Raw genomic sequence first — 18,640 nt, forward strand, 5'->3', positions numbered from 1 at the left:
GGCCATGCTTTGGAAATGGCGCAGTAATCAGTAAGTACATTGGTTAAAATTTGCTGAAAAGCATCTGGAGTTCTGTTTGGTTTTAACCAGTGTTATTTGAACTGAATACCAGATTTCAACTTGCTTGCAGGATTTGTCAAACGGTGACCATATGTTATAAACTGCATCCTAGCACTTAAAAAGATTCCAACAAACTATTTAAAAAATGTAGGCCACCTGATTATTGCTCAAAAGAAGAAAGCTAGATTCTCTCTCTCTCTCTAAAGTGCTAAATAAAGACCAGAAAATCCTGGATTCTCCCCGTGTCCAACTCTTCTGTTCGGAAAAGGGGTGTGTTGTGGTGTGTGACAACTGATAATGCAACACATGGACACATGCATTCACAGTCACCATGTTGCAAGCTTACAGACTTTATTTACGTCAAGCTTAGATTGTCATTTTTACAGAGACTTTTCATCCTGGTGAATAGTGACCATATAAGGGGTAAGGGGAACACTCTCTGTAGTCAAGCTCTGTATTCTGGTAGCATGTAACCCACTTCCGATGAAGCAGCCCATCAAGACATCAGTCATTCTAATCTGTGAATCAACTCAATAACATCTTTGATTTGTGGCTGGATCACAGCTCTTGTGTATCCACTTTACTCAGCAGTATTAACATGTTCACTATTTGCTGTTTACTAGAAGCATTATATGATTAGCAAATGGGGAATTGACTATTTTAGTTGTCATATGCTACAAGAGCAGGTTTTAAAATATTTGTATAAGCTATTGTTAAACATTAAACATACTAAAAAGCTTCATAACCACAGCTTCAACCTGTCTTCGTAGTACACAGCTATTCATTAATTTATTTTTAACCTTGGGCTCATTTTGAATATTTTCTTCATTGCTATCCATACAGTCCATGCACTGCTACCACTCATTCTACATACTGTACTTTTAATTATGATGGTGATGATGATTTTTATTCCCATCACTATGAATGTCATAATCTTTTCAGACTTTACCTGCACAACATTACAGCTGAAAGAGATACTGCACAACATTACGTATCTCTTTCAATTTTGATCAGAGGCTTGCACAGAGCACAGAGACAGACCTCAGGACAATACATGTCACAATAACATAAGAAATAATAATTTCATAACAGTCTCAATCATGAGTGAAATTTTTATCTCAGATTGTTCTCTCTCTGTGGAATAGAGGGACAAGGAACGTATAATATAAAGATACAAAGTCCTTTGGACTTTTTGTCTGAATTTGTTCATGCTGGGGGTTTCCAAACCTCTCCTCAGGTACCCTCAGTCAGATCCAGGTATTTGATGTGTTCCATCATAAGTACACCTCACAGCTTGATTAGTTTTAGTGTGCTTGCAGTGGAACACATCAAATACCTTTATCTGGCTTGAGGGTACCTAAGGAAAGGTTTGGGAAACACTGGTTTATACTGACAGAAAGACAATCTACAGACCAATTATTGCTTGACCACTGAAAGAAAAACTGCCCATTCATAATTACAGAAAAAAGAAAATCTTTTCCTATTGCCACTTCAACATAATAAGAGCAACTGACAGTGACGTTTTGACAGTTAAACACTGCTTGTGCATGGTACAGCTCAGTTTGTGATCCAAACCATCAACCCTCTTGGGTCCCAAAAAGTTACTAACTGAACAGGAGTGAAGAGAAAAAGAGAGATAAAAGTCTAACAGTCCATACAAAATTCAAAGGGTACATACAGGCATCTTTCAGTGTATTAAGAACATTCACATGTATAGCTCAACAATGGAGAAAAGGGATATCCTTAAATAAGGAAAGAAAACACAAGGATAAGCAGGCATGCCTCTACCCTTTCTGCTACCCTAGGCAAGATTTTGTGGTTTGAGGGAAGGTTTCAGAGAAATTGTGGACCGGGGAAAGGGGTGTGGGGAGCGAGTGGGGAGGATCGATTCCAGACCCTAGGTGACCACCTTTCTTGCCTATGCCTAGAATCTGCTCTGTAGTAACAGTGTCAGTTCTGGGGGAGCAGAGTGGGTGGTAGCATGCCTGGACTAGCTAATAATGTATGGATGGTGTTAATTATATTATCAAATTATATACAATGAGTTTTGTAATTGTCACTTAATTATTGTTTTTATCTAAAGTTATCCTAACAATACCTGTAATGCTTTTTAAAAATTATATCAGAAAGTAGATATGAGAACTACTCATTGTGGTTTTATGCTAGTGCCACAACACTAGCATAAAACCCAATGATCCTGAGCAATTTTGGGTCTCTGCCTGAATTCAATTCCTTTCTGCCTGTCTATTATTTTTTTTATTGCTGCCTGTATATTATCGTATTATAATTGACATATTTGCTCATTCAGTATTATAAAATATGTGTGCATTGTTAACGTACCCATGAAAACCTCCCACGCTGCCACCCAACCCACTTACATTCTGTTTTCTTGGAGTTTGAGGCCATAGATACTGGAGTGGGTGGCTGGGGTGGTTCATTCATTGTGTTTTAATCCTCAGCTTTGATAATTACAAGTAAAATTCCCCCTTTATATATAACATCTCTACAACAGCATTTATGCTGCACACAGGAACAATGTTTAGATGAGGTACATCTAAAAAAAGTATAATGTGATACATTCGTGTTCAACTTTACCCTGATAAATATATGTATGGCTAAGGGCCAGTTTAAATAGCTGGTATGCATATAGTGCAGCAGTAATATTCTGAAATGCTGAATATTGAACCAATTTGGCTCTTGCAAGTGTGCTACAATCTTGTGCCCACCACCTCTCTGCTTCCTGTGCTGCTTCCTGGTTTCATCATCAAAACGCAAAGAATTTTACTTTTTGTTGTTATTTTATCATTTATTTAGTGTCCCTTGAGACCTATTAGAGAAATGTGTCAATTCTTGTCAGTGTCAGTGGTCACACACATCTTTTAATATATTTCAACAACCCCATCACCTGCCCTTCATGGATATTTTTATTTCCACTGCCACAAAGATTGTGAGAGAAAATACATTTGAAGAAATTAGAATGGTTCTTTTTTAATTACATTTACTGTGACCAGTTCCACAAGCACATTTAGATTTGTTCCCTGAATCCTGGAAATATTAAAATCCTACTGGGGACACTAAAAGTATATTGTGGTATCTACTTTATATGTGGGATATGTATTTTTAATATGCACTGAAAAGCAACAGCCTCTAAAGGACACGATGGTGCTAACAGTGTTGCAATGTCCTGTCTTCCAGCCTGCGTCAGCCTACTGTGCATCAGTGTGAGATGGGCTTCAGTGGTAAGCACCAAGCAGGCTGCGACATAGGTATCCACAGCAGCTTCTTATCTCTCTCAATGACACACTGTTCCCCACATTAATACACTGCCTACTTTTGGCACCCTGTTCCCCATGTTTAATCCCTGTTGTCTTTTGCGGTCTCATCCACCAGTTTAACACATTGTGTGCAGATACTGACCCCATGTGGATACTCTGCAAGTTATGAAAACAAGACAGTTACCAACACTGTAAATATAAAATGTTGACCCTTTTTATGCATGCTAAAATTGTACTGGTTAATTGTTAGTAGCAGCATCATCAAAATATCTTAATTTCTACAAGAACATATATTGGAGGATTGTTTTTTGTTTCACTCATCAGCATTTTTAGCAGTTCTACAGTAATTTGTTTGCAGCAGTTAAAGTCTCCCCTACCAGCAGAGGGTGCTTAAAGCGTTTATCTGTGTTTCATCTCAAGCAAATAGGACAAAATCTATCCAGGGTTGCATTCGGATCCACTTTAACACATCCCCTTCCCTTGTTCTCATCCCTCGAGCAAGCTATTTTGCGACAAATTCTGTGATGTGCAACAAGTGAACAGGTTCTCTGCAAAGGGAGGTAGTTGAGGAACAAACCAGAATGGTACTGAATGGCCCTCAAGGGTTTGTAATTGCTCCCTCCCCTTTCATGAAATGAAACTGGCTGCCATATTTCATCCTGCCATTTTGGGGACTCTCTCCTTGAAGCAAAGGAAGGGAACGTCAGGAAAAAAGCATGAAACTTAGAAAATCCGAACATACTTGGACTGGATCAGCATGCAGACCATACCCCAACAGCTCATCAGTTCACTGATGACCATTTAAACCCCTCCCCTAGTATTTGGCTTGTATAATGCCTCTGTATTGCTTGAATATAGTTCTGCTTTGCAGTCATGCAAATTCAGTGCAGCAGTGTAATTAATGTTGAATGTGTTAAATATTGTGCCATTTGCTACCTATGTTCTACAGCTTTGTCTTTTGCAAATACAGTCAACATTTTCTCCATGGAAATACATGCTCCAGCAATATGACCTAGTGTTTAAAAGCTGTTTTTGTAAAATCCATTAGTACATTGCCTAATGTATGTTTGTATGAGTATGAGTATATATATATATATATATATATATATATATATATATATATATATATATATTTCATCTAACACACACAAACAGTTAGATGAAAAAGTAGTGGGACAGTACCACAACCTTTGTTGTTTTGGCTCTACACTCCAATACATTGGATTTGAAATAAACCAATGAACAATGCGTATGAAGTTATTGTGCGGATTATAAGATTTAATTTGAGGGCATTTACATGCATATCAGGCATAGGAATTACAGCCCTTTTTAAACATAATCCCCACATTTTAGGGGGCAAAATTATTGAACAAGTGGCTGCTGAGCTCTTTCTTGATAGCTGTGTGTCTGTGCATCATTAGTTCATGCACAAGAAAGATAACAAAAGTTCTAGAGATTATTTTAGGTGTGGAATTTGCATTTGTTGCTGTTGTTTATATAGGAATATCAGCATACATTACAATGACTGCATGTGTAAACCAGAGCTGAATGCATGCATAGCCCATTTGCACCAGTGTTAATATTTTACATTTGCCATGATAAATTCAATTTAATGCCCAGAAATCGCTTTAATAAAGTAGGACCATCAGGTTGGAACCTTGGTGACAGGTGCCAGCATCAGCAAAGTGCGTTAGGAATTGAGACTCAAGTTAGACAGTATCACACGAGAGAAATATCTTTCAAAGGTACATTGTTTGCAAACTACTTATTTTAAATAGTCATACTATTGGTAATGTAATAATCAACTATTTATATTTTATTGTACGTTAGTACTGATGTTGGAAATTATGGCTACTTAACATATTTTATTCTGAAATAATTTTTATTGGACTATAGCAGCAATATTTAATAGATGGTTCAGTAATAGTTCAGTTTCCTACCAGGGTTATCCAATAAAGTGCTGCAGTTATTTTCACAAACTCTCACCTGGTTTGGGTTAAAAACATGGTATATACAGAAATATTACCTTCACACAATTTAAACCAAATCTTCTGGCTGTAATGCATTATTAATTATGCATGTTTGACCACTATAATACATACATTTTTTATATTATTGTGATATATTTAATTAAGGTCTAATTATACCACAATATTTCAACAATATAAATAATTTTAAAAATCACATATAGTTAACAGGTTTGAAGTTACTGGGAGAGTTTTCCTCAAGCACTATTTAAATATTGGAACACAACACTTTTTTGAATTGTGAGTTTTATTTTCATACTGTAATAAAATTGATTAATTTTGTATTAGTAACCTAAAAAGGTTTCCACTAGTTTTTAGATAAAATATATTTACATACACAATGTGTTTATAATTGATGCTCACTATTGGTTTGCTGATGGTACATTTTAAAGAAAGTTTACTAATGATTACATCGAAAGATTTAGAAGAAACTGAGATAATCATGTGTTTTGGTCAATCAGCCATTTAAAGCTGGACCCATTTAAATCTTTGGATTGCAGTTATATCTCTATACTAATTATACAATAGTGATGTAAATTTATGTACCCATGCTACATATACTTGTTCTACAACTATATACTACAGTATACAATATACTACAATTTTACAATAGTATATTATTTGAAGTTAGATAAATCTATATTTATAACTATTTAATTTAAATCTGAAATTAGCCCACTTGTAAACACAGTTGGTAAAAATATAACTTTCATAAGTAACATATAGTAAATCTGTGACTAATACAAATAAAAATGAAATATTAATGTTTGGCATTGCACTAATACATTTAGAAAGAAATCCAATATTTCTGCCAAGAATGAAACAAAATATGTGTTCCATGTTTGGGTGAAGGAGGCTTTGCATTTAGAGTATGAGACACTGACCCATTTCAAACGACGACTGAAGACTCACCTCTTCAGGCTGCACCTCTCCCCATCCCTCCCTACCCCCCTGTAAATGACTGTAAGTTTAGGGTTGTAACTAGGCAGCTGTTTCGTAGGTGACTTAGGTGCATTAACTGTCTTAACTACTGCTTGTATTTTTTCCATAGACTGCGTTGTTGCCGTTCTCGTTGGGTTAATCAGTTTAACCTTCAGGGTCCAAGTTGAACTATGCGGTTGTTCCCTGCACTTGGACCGGTACTTCTCTCTAGGGGTTTCGTCATACTTGTTCCTGGTTATGGTTATACACTTTGTTGTACGTCGCTCTGGATAAGAGCGTCTGCCAAATGCCTGTAATGTAATGTAATGAGTGTGGGGGTATGGCCTGCTTTGACCCAGCCCAGTGGATACAGAGCATATTGCATGTTTACCAATCTCAAGCATAGTTTAAAAAATTGAGTTATTATTTATCTTTTTATGGTAAAGAAAAAACATATTGTTTCAAATATCAGTTTAGCCATATATATTTGCACATATATATGTATATATATGTGTGTGTGTGTGCGTGCGTGCGTGCGTACGTGCATGTGTGTGTGTGTATGTGCGTGTATGTGTGTGTGTGTAGACATATATACATATACACACATGCATGTTTTCATGCCTTCTTTGGTGTTGCTTTAGAATCTGCTTTGGATCCTGAGAGGCCGTTTTCTGTGTTATCAATCCCTGAGGAGCTAACCAGGCACTCTTTACTGCAGGAGAAAGGAGAAAAGAAGGAGGAGTATAAGGGAGGAAGGAAAAGGGGAAATGAAAGTTGTCAGAATAATGCATTTTCCAGGCAAAACAATAATAACATAAACACAAAACAAATTCCTGTCCCATTATTATCATTCTGTGATATGTATGTATCCAATTATAGCTGTACATTTGCTTATGGCTGTTGCACTCATAGCTCTTCACCCTTTAATAGTTGTTCACACTACATAGTTCATCCTCTCATAGATGGAACTCAAACAGACACTACTGCCTGATTTAATAATATCAAGTTCCATAAAGAAGGTGCAGGTATGTCATTTTATTAGTGAGGTAACAGACCCTGATCTTTCCCTTGCAGTAGATCTTTCTCTTGCAGTACACAGGACGTGAGGTTTAGATGCGGACGTGACGTGACATGCAAGCAGCAACCAGGGAAATTCAACATGGCAGGTCCCTGCTACGAAAAAACTTTAATCTCTCAACTGCAATCTAAAACAAACCTTTGGATTATATTTCGGAACTTTTGCTACTGCCCTCATTCAAACCATTTACCTACCCAATCGTGGATAATTTGGAGAATTTTATCGACAAGCACTTTTACGAGGTGTGCGTCATGTCGGAACGGGAACCCAGCAGGAAACTCCCGAGGTGAGACTGGTCTACAGAGACGGATGAGCAGCCGGCAAGAATTGAGGTTAGTGTTCTTGAATCGATCAACAACAAACTCTTAATTCTGGAACAAGTACACAATGACCTCAAAGAGTTGAAAACAAGTCTCGAGTTCAGCCAGTCGCAAATAGAGACGCTGCAAATGGAAAACAACAAACTGAAAGTGGCAGTAAACGCACTCTCCACCAAAATTGACCACATCACCACCGAAAACGAAGAATGAAAGAGACTATTCTAGACTTTCAGTGCCGCAGCATGCGCAACAATTTAATCTTTAACGGAATACCGGAACATACTGCCGACAACCCAGAAAATGCGATCAAGGAATTCATGCAATCCGCACTCAAACTCTCACCCGACACCGTAAGCCAAATCACTTTTCATCGCGCTCACTGAATCAGGCAAAAAAACAACACAAACGGGAGACTGAGACCCATCGTGGCGAAATTTGTTCACTACAAACATAAGGAACTTGTAAAAAGCAAAGGAAGAGAACTGAAAGGAACCAATTATGGGCTTAATGATTAGTTCCCATGTGAAATATAAGAGAGGAGAAAAAAACTATACACAATCTTGAAACAATACCGAGAGAAGGGCAGGCGTGTTGCATTGACTGTGGATAAACTGTACACAGATGGCCAGCTCTACCGCGATAGCAACACCACTTGGCTTTAGACAGCCACCCTGCAATACGCCAGCAGTAAAATAATGTATACACCCAGCTGCCCCTCACTGTAGCCTGTACCTTACTGTGCCTATGTCATTTAAATGTACAATGTACTCACCAATTCTATGTTGTCTGTGTCCTCTACCCCATGTTATGTATATGTTCTATGTTTACTGTATATATGTTGTCTGTGTTTGCTATCCCATCTGTGTGGCTATGTATGTGCATATTATGGAGAGAAATGTGTTAAGGGAGCATTAGGCTATATGGTGAAGCCGCTTCAGGATGTGTATGGAATTATACAAATGTACATTTTTTTGTATTAACCAACATACCTAATGCCCTCTTTTAAATTTGTTAGTTGGAACATACGTGGCATTAGTTCACCAGCAAAAAGAACTAAAATCCTAAACCATATCAACAAATTACAAGCCGAAATATGTCTGTTACAGGAAACACATCTCTCAGAAACGGAACACAACAAATTAAAAACACAACATTTCAATCAAATATATTCTGCTTCATACAACTCTAAAAAAAGAGGCGTCTCAATTCTCATTAACAAAAAAGTACCACTAATTCACAAAAATACCATAGCTGACCCTGAAGGGCCCTATATCATTATTAATGGTCTAATCAACAACAACAGTATAACAATTGCAAGCATTTATTGTCCAAACACAGACGATCCAGATTTCTTTCACAACTTCTTCTCATTATTACTTGATCTCCCCAACTCAACTGTTATAACTGGGGGTGATTTCAACATAGTCATCAACCCAACACAGGACCGATCAAACAACCCCTCAAAAAACTCCACTGAAACAGTTAAACAGTATATGACTGATCTGGGCCTTGGCGATACATGGAAGCTACAAAACCAAACAAAATCAGCAAGAGAATACACCTATTTCTCGCCCGTCCACCAATCATTCTCCAGAATCGACTTCTTCCTAACAAGCAACTCCATTATATCAGATATATCCAACACCAAAATTCATCCAATCACCATCTCGGACCACTCGCAAATCAGCTTCAATCTTAACAACAACCACATAACTAAGACCACTACTAGATGGCATTTCAATACATCTCTATTGAAAGACAATGACAAATAAAAGAGAGTGGACATCCTTTATGGAAACGAATGATTCTCCAGACATACCACCCACACTACTCTGGGAAACAGCAAAAGTTGTACTAAGAGGGAAAATCATCTCATACTCTTCATACAAGAAAAAAAAGAACAAGAATTGGAAAACAATCTGGAACAAAAAATAAAAATGTTACACATGCGGAAAATGTTCCCATGCGGAAAATCCCACAGAACAAACTCTAAAGGAACTAAGAGAGACCATATTTCAACTTCACAATATTCTCAACAAAAAAACAGTTCTTACTACAAAGACTACGTTATAACCACTTCGAATACAACAAAAAATCTGGAAAATATTTAGCAAACCAACTCAAACATAACAAAGAGAAATCAATCATAACAACGGTAAAAGACTCAGTGGGGAATGCAACTCAGAACCCGCAAACTATTAATGACTTCTTTAGAACATATTATAGCAAATTATATACAACTGACAAAGATAAACACATAACTGAAATAGACTCTTTATTGAATAATATAATACTACCAACATTGAACATAGACCAGGCTAAAACCCTCGACGCCCCATTAACAACAGCCGAATTTGAAAAAGCAGTCGAACATCTCTCTAACAATAAAGCACCAGGATCTGATGGCTACCCCGCTGAGTTCTTTAAACACTTTTGGCAGACAATCTCACCACTATTCACCAGAATGGCAACAGAAATAAAAAGACTAATCATATAGACGCCCCCAACTTCCACCACTACTACCTAGCAAATGAATTACAGCATTTGATCAAATGGATCCATCCAAACCACTACCATAACACATGGCTCGACATAGAACAAGACGAATGCAAAGACATATCTATCACAGACCTACCTTTCTTTAGTAACACCATAAAACATCACCATTGCTTTAAAAACACTGTAATCGCTACAACTCTGACAGCTTGGTGGAAAGTTAATAAAATCACAAATTTCACCATGACACCTAGTGCACATACACCCATATGGCACAACCCGGACTTTCTAGTAAACAAATCACCAATAACAGGCACTAAGTGGAAAGAAAAAGGCATCACACACCTGCACCACCTCTTTGAGAATAACACACTACTCAGCTTTCAAGAATTGGTCCAGAAATACGGCATTGAGAAAGAACAATATCTAAAGTACCACCAACTGAAAAATGCAATCAAGGCAAAAATCAGTATCTCTAACAACCCCCTTCAACCACCACCACTAATGGAAAACATTAATATAATTGCAAGTTCAAAGAAACCTCTCTCCAAACTATATAGACTCCTATCTTCCACAGACAACACTATCTCTCTTCTTACCAATAACTGGGAAAAAGACCTCAATATCAGTATCAATGCCGACTTTTGATCCAATATCTGTAAAAACACCTTCTATATGTCTAATAATACTAATATACAACGAATTCAATACAAAATCAACCACAGAGCACATATAACTCAACACAAGATGTACAAAATGGGATTCACAGACATATGCACTCACTGCACACTCCACACATCTGACAACTACTTTTACGCTCTCTGGCAATGCCCTCCAGTCAATCAATTCTGGCAAGAAATCATCACCAACATATCACTACTTATGGGATGCACCCTCCCACTATCCCCATCACTGTGCTTACTTGGAGACTCATCAGTAATCGACGCGTCCAACCAAAACACAACTCCAATACTTGTAGCCCTAAGTATCACCAAGAAAACAATCCCACTAAACTGGAAAAACAGAGATCAACTCTCCGTCTCACAGTGGTTAAACCTGTTAAGAGAACATATATCAATGGAACAAATCTCAGCCTCAATCAGAAAACAAAATGAAAAATCTAATAAAAACTTCTCGCCACTCCTAAAATCTCTACAACTGCCGGTGAACTAAGGCCACGCACACACACCCACACACACACCTTCCTAACCCCACTACCGCTTTACCCACATACACAGACACACACATGCACACACACGATTGAATTTTTTTTTCCCCTTTTTTTAACTTATTTGTTCTCCATTATTATTATTATTGTTATTATTATTATTATTATTGTGTCTCTTTGATTTGTATGGCTAAAACAACATTTGGCTTTGTCAACCATTGCATTAGAGTCAAAATTCTCCCAAACAGGACTAAAAGGTTTTCACTAACACTAACCATAATGGTGGTTGTAAATGGTCCTGCTAATGCAAATACAAACAGAGGTTGGAATTGGATTGACTTCAGGGGCATCATGGAAGCCAAAATTCTGGGGAGGCACAATTAGAGTGGGGGGGCATGGAGGTCCGTCCCCAGAAAAAAAGAAAATAATGATGCAATTCTTTGCAATTTGACATATATATATATTCAAAGACTTTTGGGGGATTATTTTAAAACGTCACTAAATCAGTTTTTGTTGCTCAGTAATCTCCCACTTTATATTAGGGTAAATATATTTATTTGGGGATTTTCATATCAATTATTTGTGCTGTTATAGTTATTGAAAATGACACTCACATCTACACTAGCTTCTACACTGCTGCCGCTTTTCTTGAAAAAGAGCTAAATCTTGTCTGCTTCACCCAAAAATTTTAAGGGGCATAAATTCACCTAAAAAGACTATATCCACAATGCAAATTAATTTAGAAAACATAGATAATAAAGCCACAGATGAAAGGAACCTGCCAACATGGTAATAGCTGTATTTTCAGATACAATGCATAGGAAGCAGCATGAGTACAGATGAGACTGCTGACATCACATAGCAGTGTCTGCTCCATTGCCAATAAAAGCTCATACTGAGCAGTAGTAGGCCTAACCTATTTTCCAAACTGCTCAGCCTCCTTGAAAGATATAACATGTAACCACACCTACACACAATTAAATCTGCATAAATTTTCATGAAGGAAAAATAGCCTATCACTATAAATCTCACCTAGGATAACCTACCTCTTGCACTATCAACTTCCTGACTGAGGACAGGACTGGGGCTTTCTGTCGTTTTTTTAAAGAACGACGAGATTTTCCTCTGCATCTTGACCTGGAGATATCAAATGGAATTCAGTGTTTTGCTAACTATAACCTGTGATAGTGGTGGTAAAAACTATCAGCTCACTGCCATAAGATTCACACAGCTCTCCTTTACCAATATTAAATAGAATGCTATGCTATCACAAGTAACGACTAGCTAGCGAGCCAGAAGGCTAAACAACCGGATTGACGGATGACTACTAACTTTAGCTAGTACTAGCCAATTATCTTGCAAAGCAAACTATGCCTATATTTCTCAAATGCATTTAAGGGTGTATAACTAATTGCATTTCCATACGTTTGAAAAAGGGATTGATGCTCTACTAACCACTTCAGCAACACACTGTTAAGCTGCAGCCTAAATCTCCTCCAGCATTGATGCGCAACAGATAGCTCTATGCGTGCGTACCTTCTGTTGAGAACCGATTTCATCCAGAAACTTTTGGAAGAAACCAATACCATAAGGAAAGGGGGTGTGTGACTTTTTGAGATATGATCTATGATATAATTAGAAGAATACGTTTGACTCATAAAATGATCATAACTACATAGCATAAAAAAATAATAGTAATAAAATAAAATAAAAATATAAAAAATCCAGATATCAAAAATCTGGTGGGGCACATGCCCCCCCAGCTTGAATGGGCATGACACGTCTGATTGACTTGGGTAGTACCACAGCCTCATGACATGACCTGCAGAGCAAATATAATTTCAGTCATGTCAATATAAACTTTCATATACAGTTACGACTGGATCAAATATTTAAACTAAGAATTATGATCAACAACACAGTATAGTTTGCTTTTTCACATAATGTTGTTATTGTTTTTATTTCTGTTTTTTTGAAAATGTTTTTGCTCTCATTTTCACTTCAGTTAACAAAAATGATCTTGTTGACTATTTTCAACTGCAATCCTGCTTCCACAGTTACTGACACTGAGGCATACTTGTATCTGAATATACTGACTTATGCTAAAAGCAAGTTAGTATGCAGCTATGGATCTATGAAGAATGGTCATCACCACATGGTGAATGAGAAATGTACTGTAAGGCTCCATAACCTTGAGGGGAGAAATTCCTCATTCGATAAAAGAGCCTTAAGTTAGTCTCAGTCTCTTCTCTTGGAATGCTTTAAGAAGTCAGAGTGACAAAAGAAAAAAACTTGTCATTTATTTCATCCTCATTCAGATCATCTGTACAGTGTCATGGTCCTTTCTGCAGATGATGTCAGAAAATTTGTGAGGAATTTTGGAAAGCCATTATATTATATATAGCACTATATTGAGGAGAAGCTGCAAGCAAGATGGTAGAGCCCATCGAGATTCGAGATGAGCTTCGAGATTAATTAATTAAGACACATTAATACAGTGAAATCACGTGCATGGCTGGTGGTGGCACCGAGTTAACTCCCTACGTATGTGCAGGCTTCAGGCACACTTTCTGTCTTTAAGCATAGGCTTAAAACTTACCCCTTAGTCAGTAATATAGTTAACCTTGGTCCCCTCCTATTCTCCCTGTACACCCAATCTCTTGGTCCTGTAATCTCTGCCCATGGGTTGTTTTATCATTGTTATGCCGATGACACCCAACTCTTTCTCTCCTTCCCCCCCTCTGACACACAGGTCTCCGCTCGCATCTCTGCTTGCCTGAGAGACATCCAGAGTTGGATGGATAACCACCATCTTAAGCTGAACCCAGGTAAGACAGAGATGATCTTCATCCCTGCTCCATCCTCTAACCTCCTTGACTTTTCCATTTCCCTAGGGGACACCGTGGTGTCATCATCACCCACTGCAAAAAACCTCGGAGTGGTGATGGACAACAGACTGTCCCTCTCCCAGAACATCACAGCGGTGAGTCGAACGTGCAGGTTCTTCCTGTACAACATCCGGAGAATCCGCCCCTTCCTCACCACCTATGCAACCCAACTCCTGGTTCAAGCGATGGTCCTGTCCCGCCTGGACTACTGCAACTCGCTGCTGGCTGGTCTGCCAGCATCCGCCATCAGACCCCTGCAGCTCATCCAGAATGCTGCAGCGCGTCTGGTCTACAACCTCCCCAGACATTTCCATGTCACCCCCCTGCTCACTGACCTCCACTGGCTACCTGTTATGGCTCGCATCAAATTTAAGACCTTGGTGCTTGCATACCAGGCAGCTAAGGGGTCAGCACCAGGATACATCCAGAGGATCATCAGACCCTACACACCAGCCAGACCTCTCCGTTCTGCCACCTCTGGACGCTTGGCACCTCCCCCTCTTCGTGTCTGTACTTCCCGCTCCCGTCTGCTGTCTGTCCTGGCCCCTCGCTGGTGGAATGACCTCCCCATGACGGTCAGAACAGCAGAGAATCTGACTACCTTCAAACGCAGACTAAAGACTCATCTCTTCAGGCTGCACCTCTCCCCACCCCTCCCTAGCCTATAGTTTAGCTCAATGTACCTAGTTAGGCTAATACAATCACGTTAGTTTTTATTTGGCAGGATTGTTTTTGTCTGATTCTGATTAGGCAAATGTGATTTCAGTGCTAGTTTGTACTTGGCAGGATTGTTTGTTTGCTGAACAGGTTACTCTACAGGGTTGGAGTCCTGATCTATGTGGTCACTTCTGGCACTACGATCGTTACTTAACTGTAGTATGTTTCTTTTGCACCTCTGCACCTTGAACTAATGCACTTGTTGTACATCGCTCTGGATAAGAGCGTCTGCTAAATGCCTGTAATGTAATGTAATGTAATGGGGTGGTAGTGTAACCAAAAAAATTTAAATAAACAGTTGGACAGTGTCCTACCATTGTTATTAATGGTAGGTAAAACTAATTAGGTTGAAGACATCACATATACTTAATTGCGTGTAACATGTCTACAATTTTATTAAGCAAATCCAACAATTTTATTTATTTAGTAAATCCATCTATTTATTTTTAGAGTCTTCATAATACTGCATACAACCACTAGCAAACATTTTTGGAAACACTCGGATAACGTCTTCTCCCCGGATGTTTTCTCCTCCAGAATTTGCCCAGTATTATTCAGATTCAGATTTTTTTTCTCATCTCTTTGATTGAATTCACTCAGAAGTCAGCACCAAGTTTCACAATTAAACAAACACACACCTGCAGAAAGAACACTAGATAGGCTGGGCCAAAATGACACCATTTATAATTAAAATTACGCCGTTATATCCTCCTCCATCCACAACTTTCCTAAATATTTGCCCCTGAACTAACTGCATTTTATAAATTCGAAAAAATCAACTCAGTCAAGAAACACAGGCAGTTCGAGCCATTTTCTTCACAACACAATCTCCCCGACAGTAAATGACAGGTGCTTTTACTCAGTTGCAAATGTGTCACCAGGGTGTAAAATTAACTTTTTTATGCACTAGCCACTGTGTCTGGTAGATTCTCAACTTCTACCAGCCACTCACCTTTTTTACCAGCCACTTTTAAAAAATCAATATTAAAGCAGCGCGACTGAGCTGAAAATTGGTGGGGTGCAAAACTTTCCTTTAAACTAATCATTGATCTCAACCTGTTTTCATTAATTTTCCTTTATTATCAAGCGTGCCAACGAACGGACTAATCAAATCGAAAGTAGCCTAACACACAGCGTCTTCATACCTTGTTAGGGGGTTTATATCATAAATTCAATCTATCCATTAAAAATCTGTTTTAATCACCAAGTAGTCTACACTTAACAAACAAGATACACCAGTCTGTTATCTACCGTGTTAGTTTACAGAAAAACTACCAAACTGCATACTTCCATGCTCCGAGTGCGCATAGCGAGCATGTCTCCATCTTGGAGTGCAAGTCCAAACCGAAGTTCGGTACTGCGGAGCACGGATAAAGTACCCGGATGCGCACTCCATTTGATCAAAATTTGAAGTGTGCATCCGTGCATGCTCCGACTGGGAAAAATACCACAATTCCTTTCGCGAAAACGGTCAAAAACAACGGTAATGGCGGATGACAATCTAGTGTAGGCTACTCTCTCGGATTGCCTTCCACTGCTCTTCTGACAGCAAAAAGGAGAATTCAATTGAAGTGGCTAGCTCGCAAAAAGTTGCTGATATTACTGGTTAGTCGAGATCATAATATTTCAGTAATAGCCTACTATTTTACTTATAGAGTGTGAGCATCTATCGACCAGGTTCGTTCGGTAGACAGAAAAACATCAGATTTTCAACTGTAGTCTATATAAAATAGGCGAAATATAAGTAACAACCTGTACATAGTTATGTAGAAAAAAACGTCCTTGTTATCCTCCGGAGGTAATTTTTTCAGTACTTTCGCGATTTTTTTCTGTGCCGGCAAATAAGTCAGAGGTTGCCCAGTGCTAGCTTTAGCTGCTACGGGGACGTGTATCTACCACTGCATAGAGATTAATGGAAGTTGTCTTTACTTGAGATCATAGAAGTGTCCCGTCGTGTGTATTTCAGGTTAATATGAAAAAGGCTGGTTCCTACTAGCATTTCTAGCGATCCGTTACATATTCACAGTTGTAACCCAAGTAGCAGGAAGCAAAATAGCCATTAAGAAGAAGCGACATTTGCACTACTTAATTTTCGCGATTATGGAATTAATTAGTATATCAATATAACTAAAATGTATATGTATTAAGTTGGATTTTTTCCCATTTAGACAGTTATGTGTAATTTTTACAAGACTTGCATTTAAATAGGTAACGGAGTCTAGTCCGCTTGAATGAAATAAATGCGGTAACATTTCAGTGGTCGATAATATGTTCTCTCACTCTCACGTTATTCCCCTCAGGTTTATTACCGGAATTTTACCGATAGTTATGGCAAAGGTTAAAGGTTATGGGTCAGATGTCGTCACGAAGTGCATCCCACTCATTTAACTGTTTCTCCGTGCTACTGCACTTCCATGGTTCGGAGTGCGTAGTCCCAAGCATTGCCTGGAGTGCGTATTCCGGAGCACGGTAGTGTGGAGCATGGAAGTTTGCGGTTTGGGACACAGCAAAGTTTGGGCATCCGCCACTGTGGCGTGTGACGCCGGGCACCCACCGCACGCGTCGCGTAAGCGTCGCGTAAGCAGCACGGCGAAGCAGCACGACGCGGCGCGTAGGGTGTCTCCACTGGTTCCGTTTGTGTCGCGCAAAGGCTTGCGTAAAAGCTATATATTCCTAGTAGTTCTCGCAGTCTGCAGTGGGATTACGTCGTGTATTTCACGTTTGTTCACGACTGCTTATTATGGGTTAAGTGAATACTTTGGTGAGAGAACTTTTTCAGTTTGTTAATTTGGTAATATTTCGTTACCTCGTAAATACGTGAGAAAGCAAACGCTTTCAAGAATTACCATAAACTTAAATCGCAACGTAGCCTGCATAACAATCAATCTCAAACTGTATTAATTTATTTGCTTGGTTAACAAGCGTGCCAATTTCATGAAGAATATGTAATGATCATAATAATAATAAATAATCCGTAATCAACCATTGGGAATTCCTGTGTTGTCTTGTCATTCACGTCAAAACATTTATATTATCAGATTTAGTAAAATCAGCTAATCATGAAAAAGACAGTAACAGTTTAATCTTGAAGGGATATGAACACCACAACGCCATGAACACCGGGAGCTTTGAAGTACAAGTGCGATAGGCTACGTCTTTCTGTGGTGTATTTTCAAATTTACCCCACCCCCTCCGCAAAATAAGACAGCGAAACTAAGTTTGCCTTTTCCCCAGGTTCCAGTTATTTATTTATTTATTTTTACAAAACGAAAAGGCTTGTATTTTTTTAGCTGCTTATAAAATATCTGGGAGGTAACTAGGGACACACTCCCAGTAATATAAGGATGAAATATAAATCAGAGCATGTATACCTAGCATTTTAGAGCATATTTCTGTGTATAAACAGGCCATCGTGACGCGCGACAAGCCGAAAAAATAGAACTGAAGCGAAAAACTACGCTTCAGTTCGCTTGTGTCGCGCGAGCTTCGCAGCCGGTACGCGACGCGTTCGCATCTGGTGGAGACGACGTCGCCCGCTGCCGTTGTAATAACAGTACTTCAACTACGCTTCAGTTACGCGCGTAATACGCGCGTAGTGCGCTCGCGGCCGATACGCGTGCGGTGGGTGCCCGGCTTGAGCCTCTCAAATTTACCAGCCACTCCGCAAAATCACCCGCATTTGGCGGGTGT

At 38.8% G+C, this 18,640-nt stretch overlaps 1 protein-coding gene across 3 annotated transcripts in view; it reads right to left on the minus strand.

The window, feature by feature from the left end:
• Positions 1-394: 394 nt before the first annotated feature.
• The window catches only part of scn4bb (sodium channel, voltage-gated, type IV, beta b), a 153,575-nt gene continuing 135,329 nt past the window's right edge, over positions 395-18,640 (minus strand). For 2 of the 3 annotated variants that reach the window (XM_035434467.1, XM_035434466.1), the window contains 2 exons: positions 6,889-6,995; positions 395-4,016 (listed from right to left, as the gene is read on the minus strand). In XM_035434467.1, coding sequence (XP_035290358.1) covers positions 3,990-4,016; positions 6,889-6,995 — 134 coding nt within the window. In that variant the 3' untranslated portion in view covers positions 395-3,989. The remainder of the gene's footprint in view (positions 4,017-6,888; positions 6,996-18,640) is intronic. The other variant, XM_035434465.1, reaches the window with a different exon arrangement.

The sequence above is a fragment of the Anguilla anguilla genome, chromosome 9 (assembly GCF_013347855.1).
Source record: "Anguilla anguilla isolate fAngAng1 chromosome 9, fAngAng1.pri, whole genome shotgun sequence".
NCBI lineage: Eukaryota > Metazoa > Chordata > Actinopteri > Anguilliformes > Anguillidae > Anguilla > Anguilla anguilla.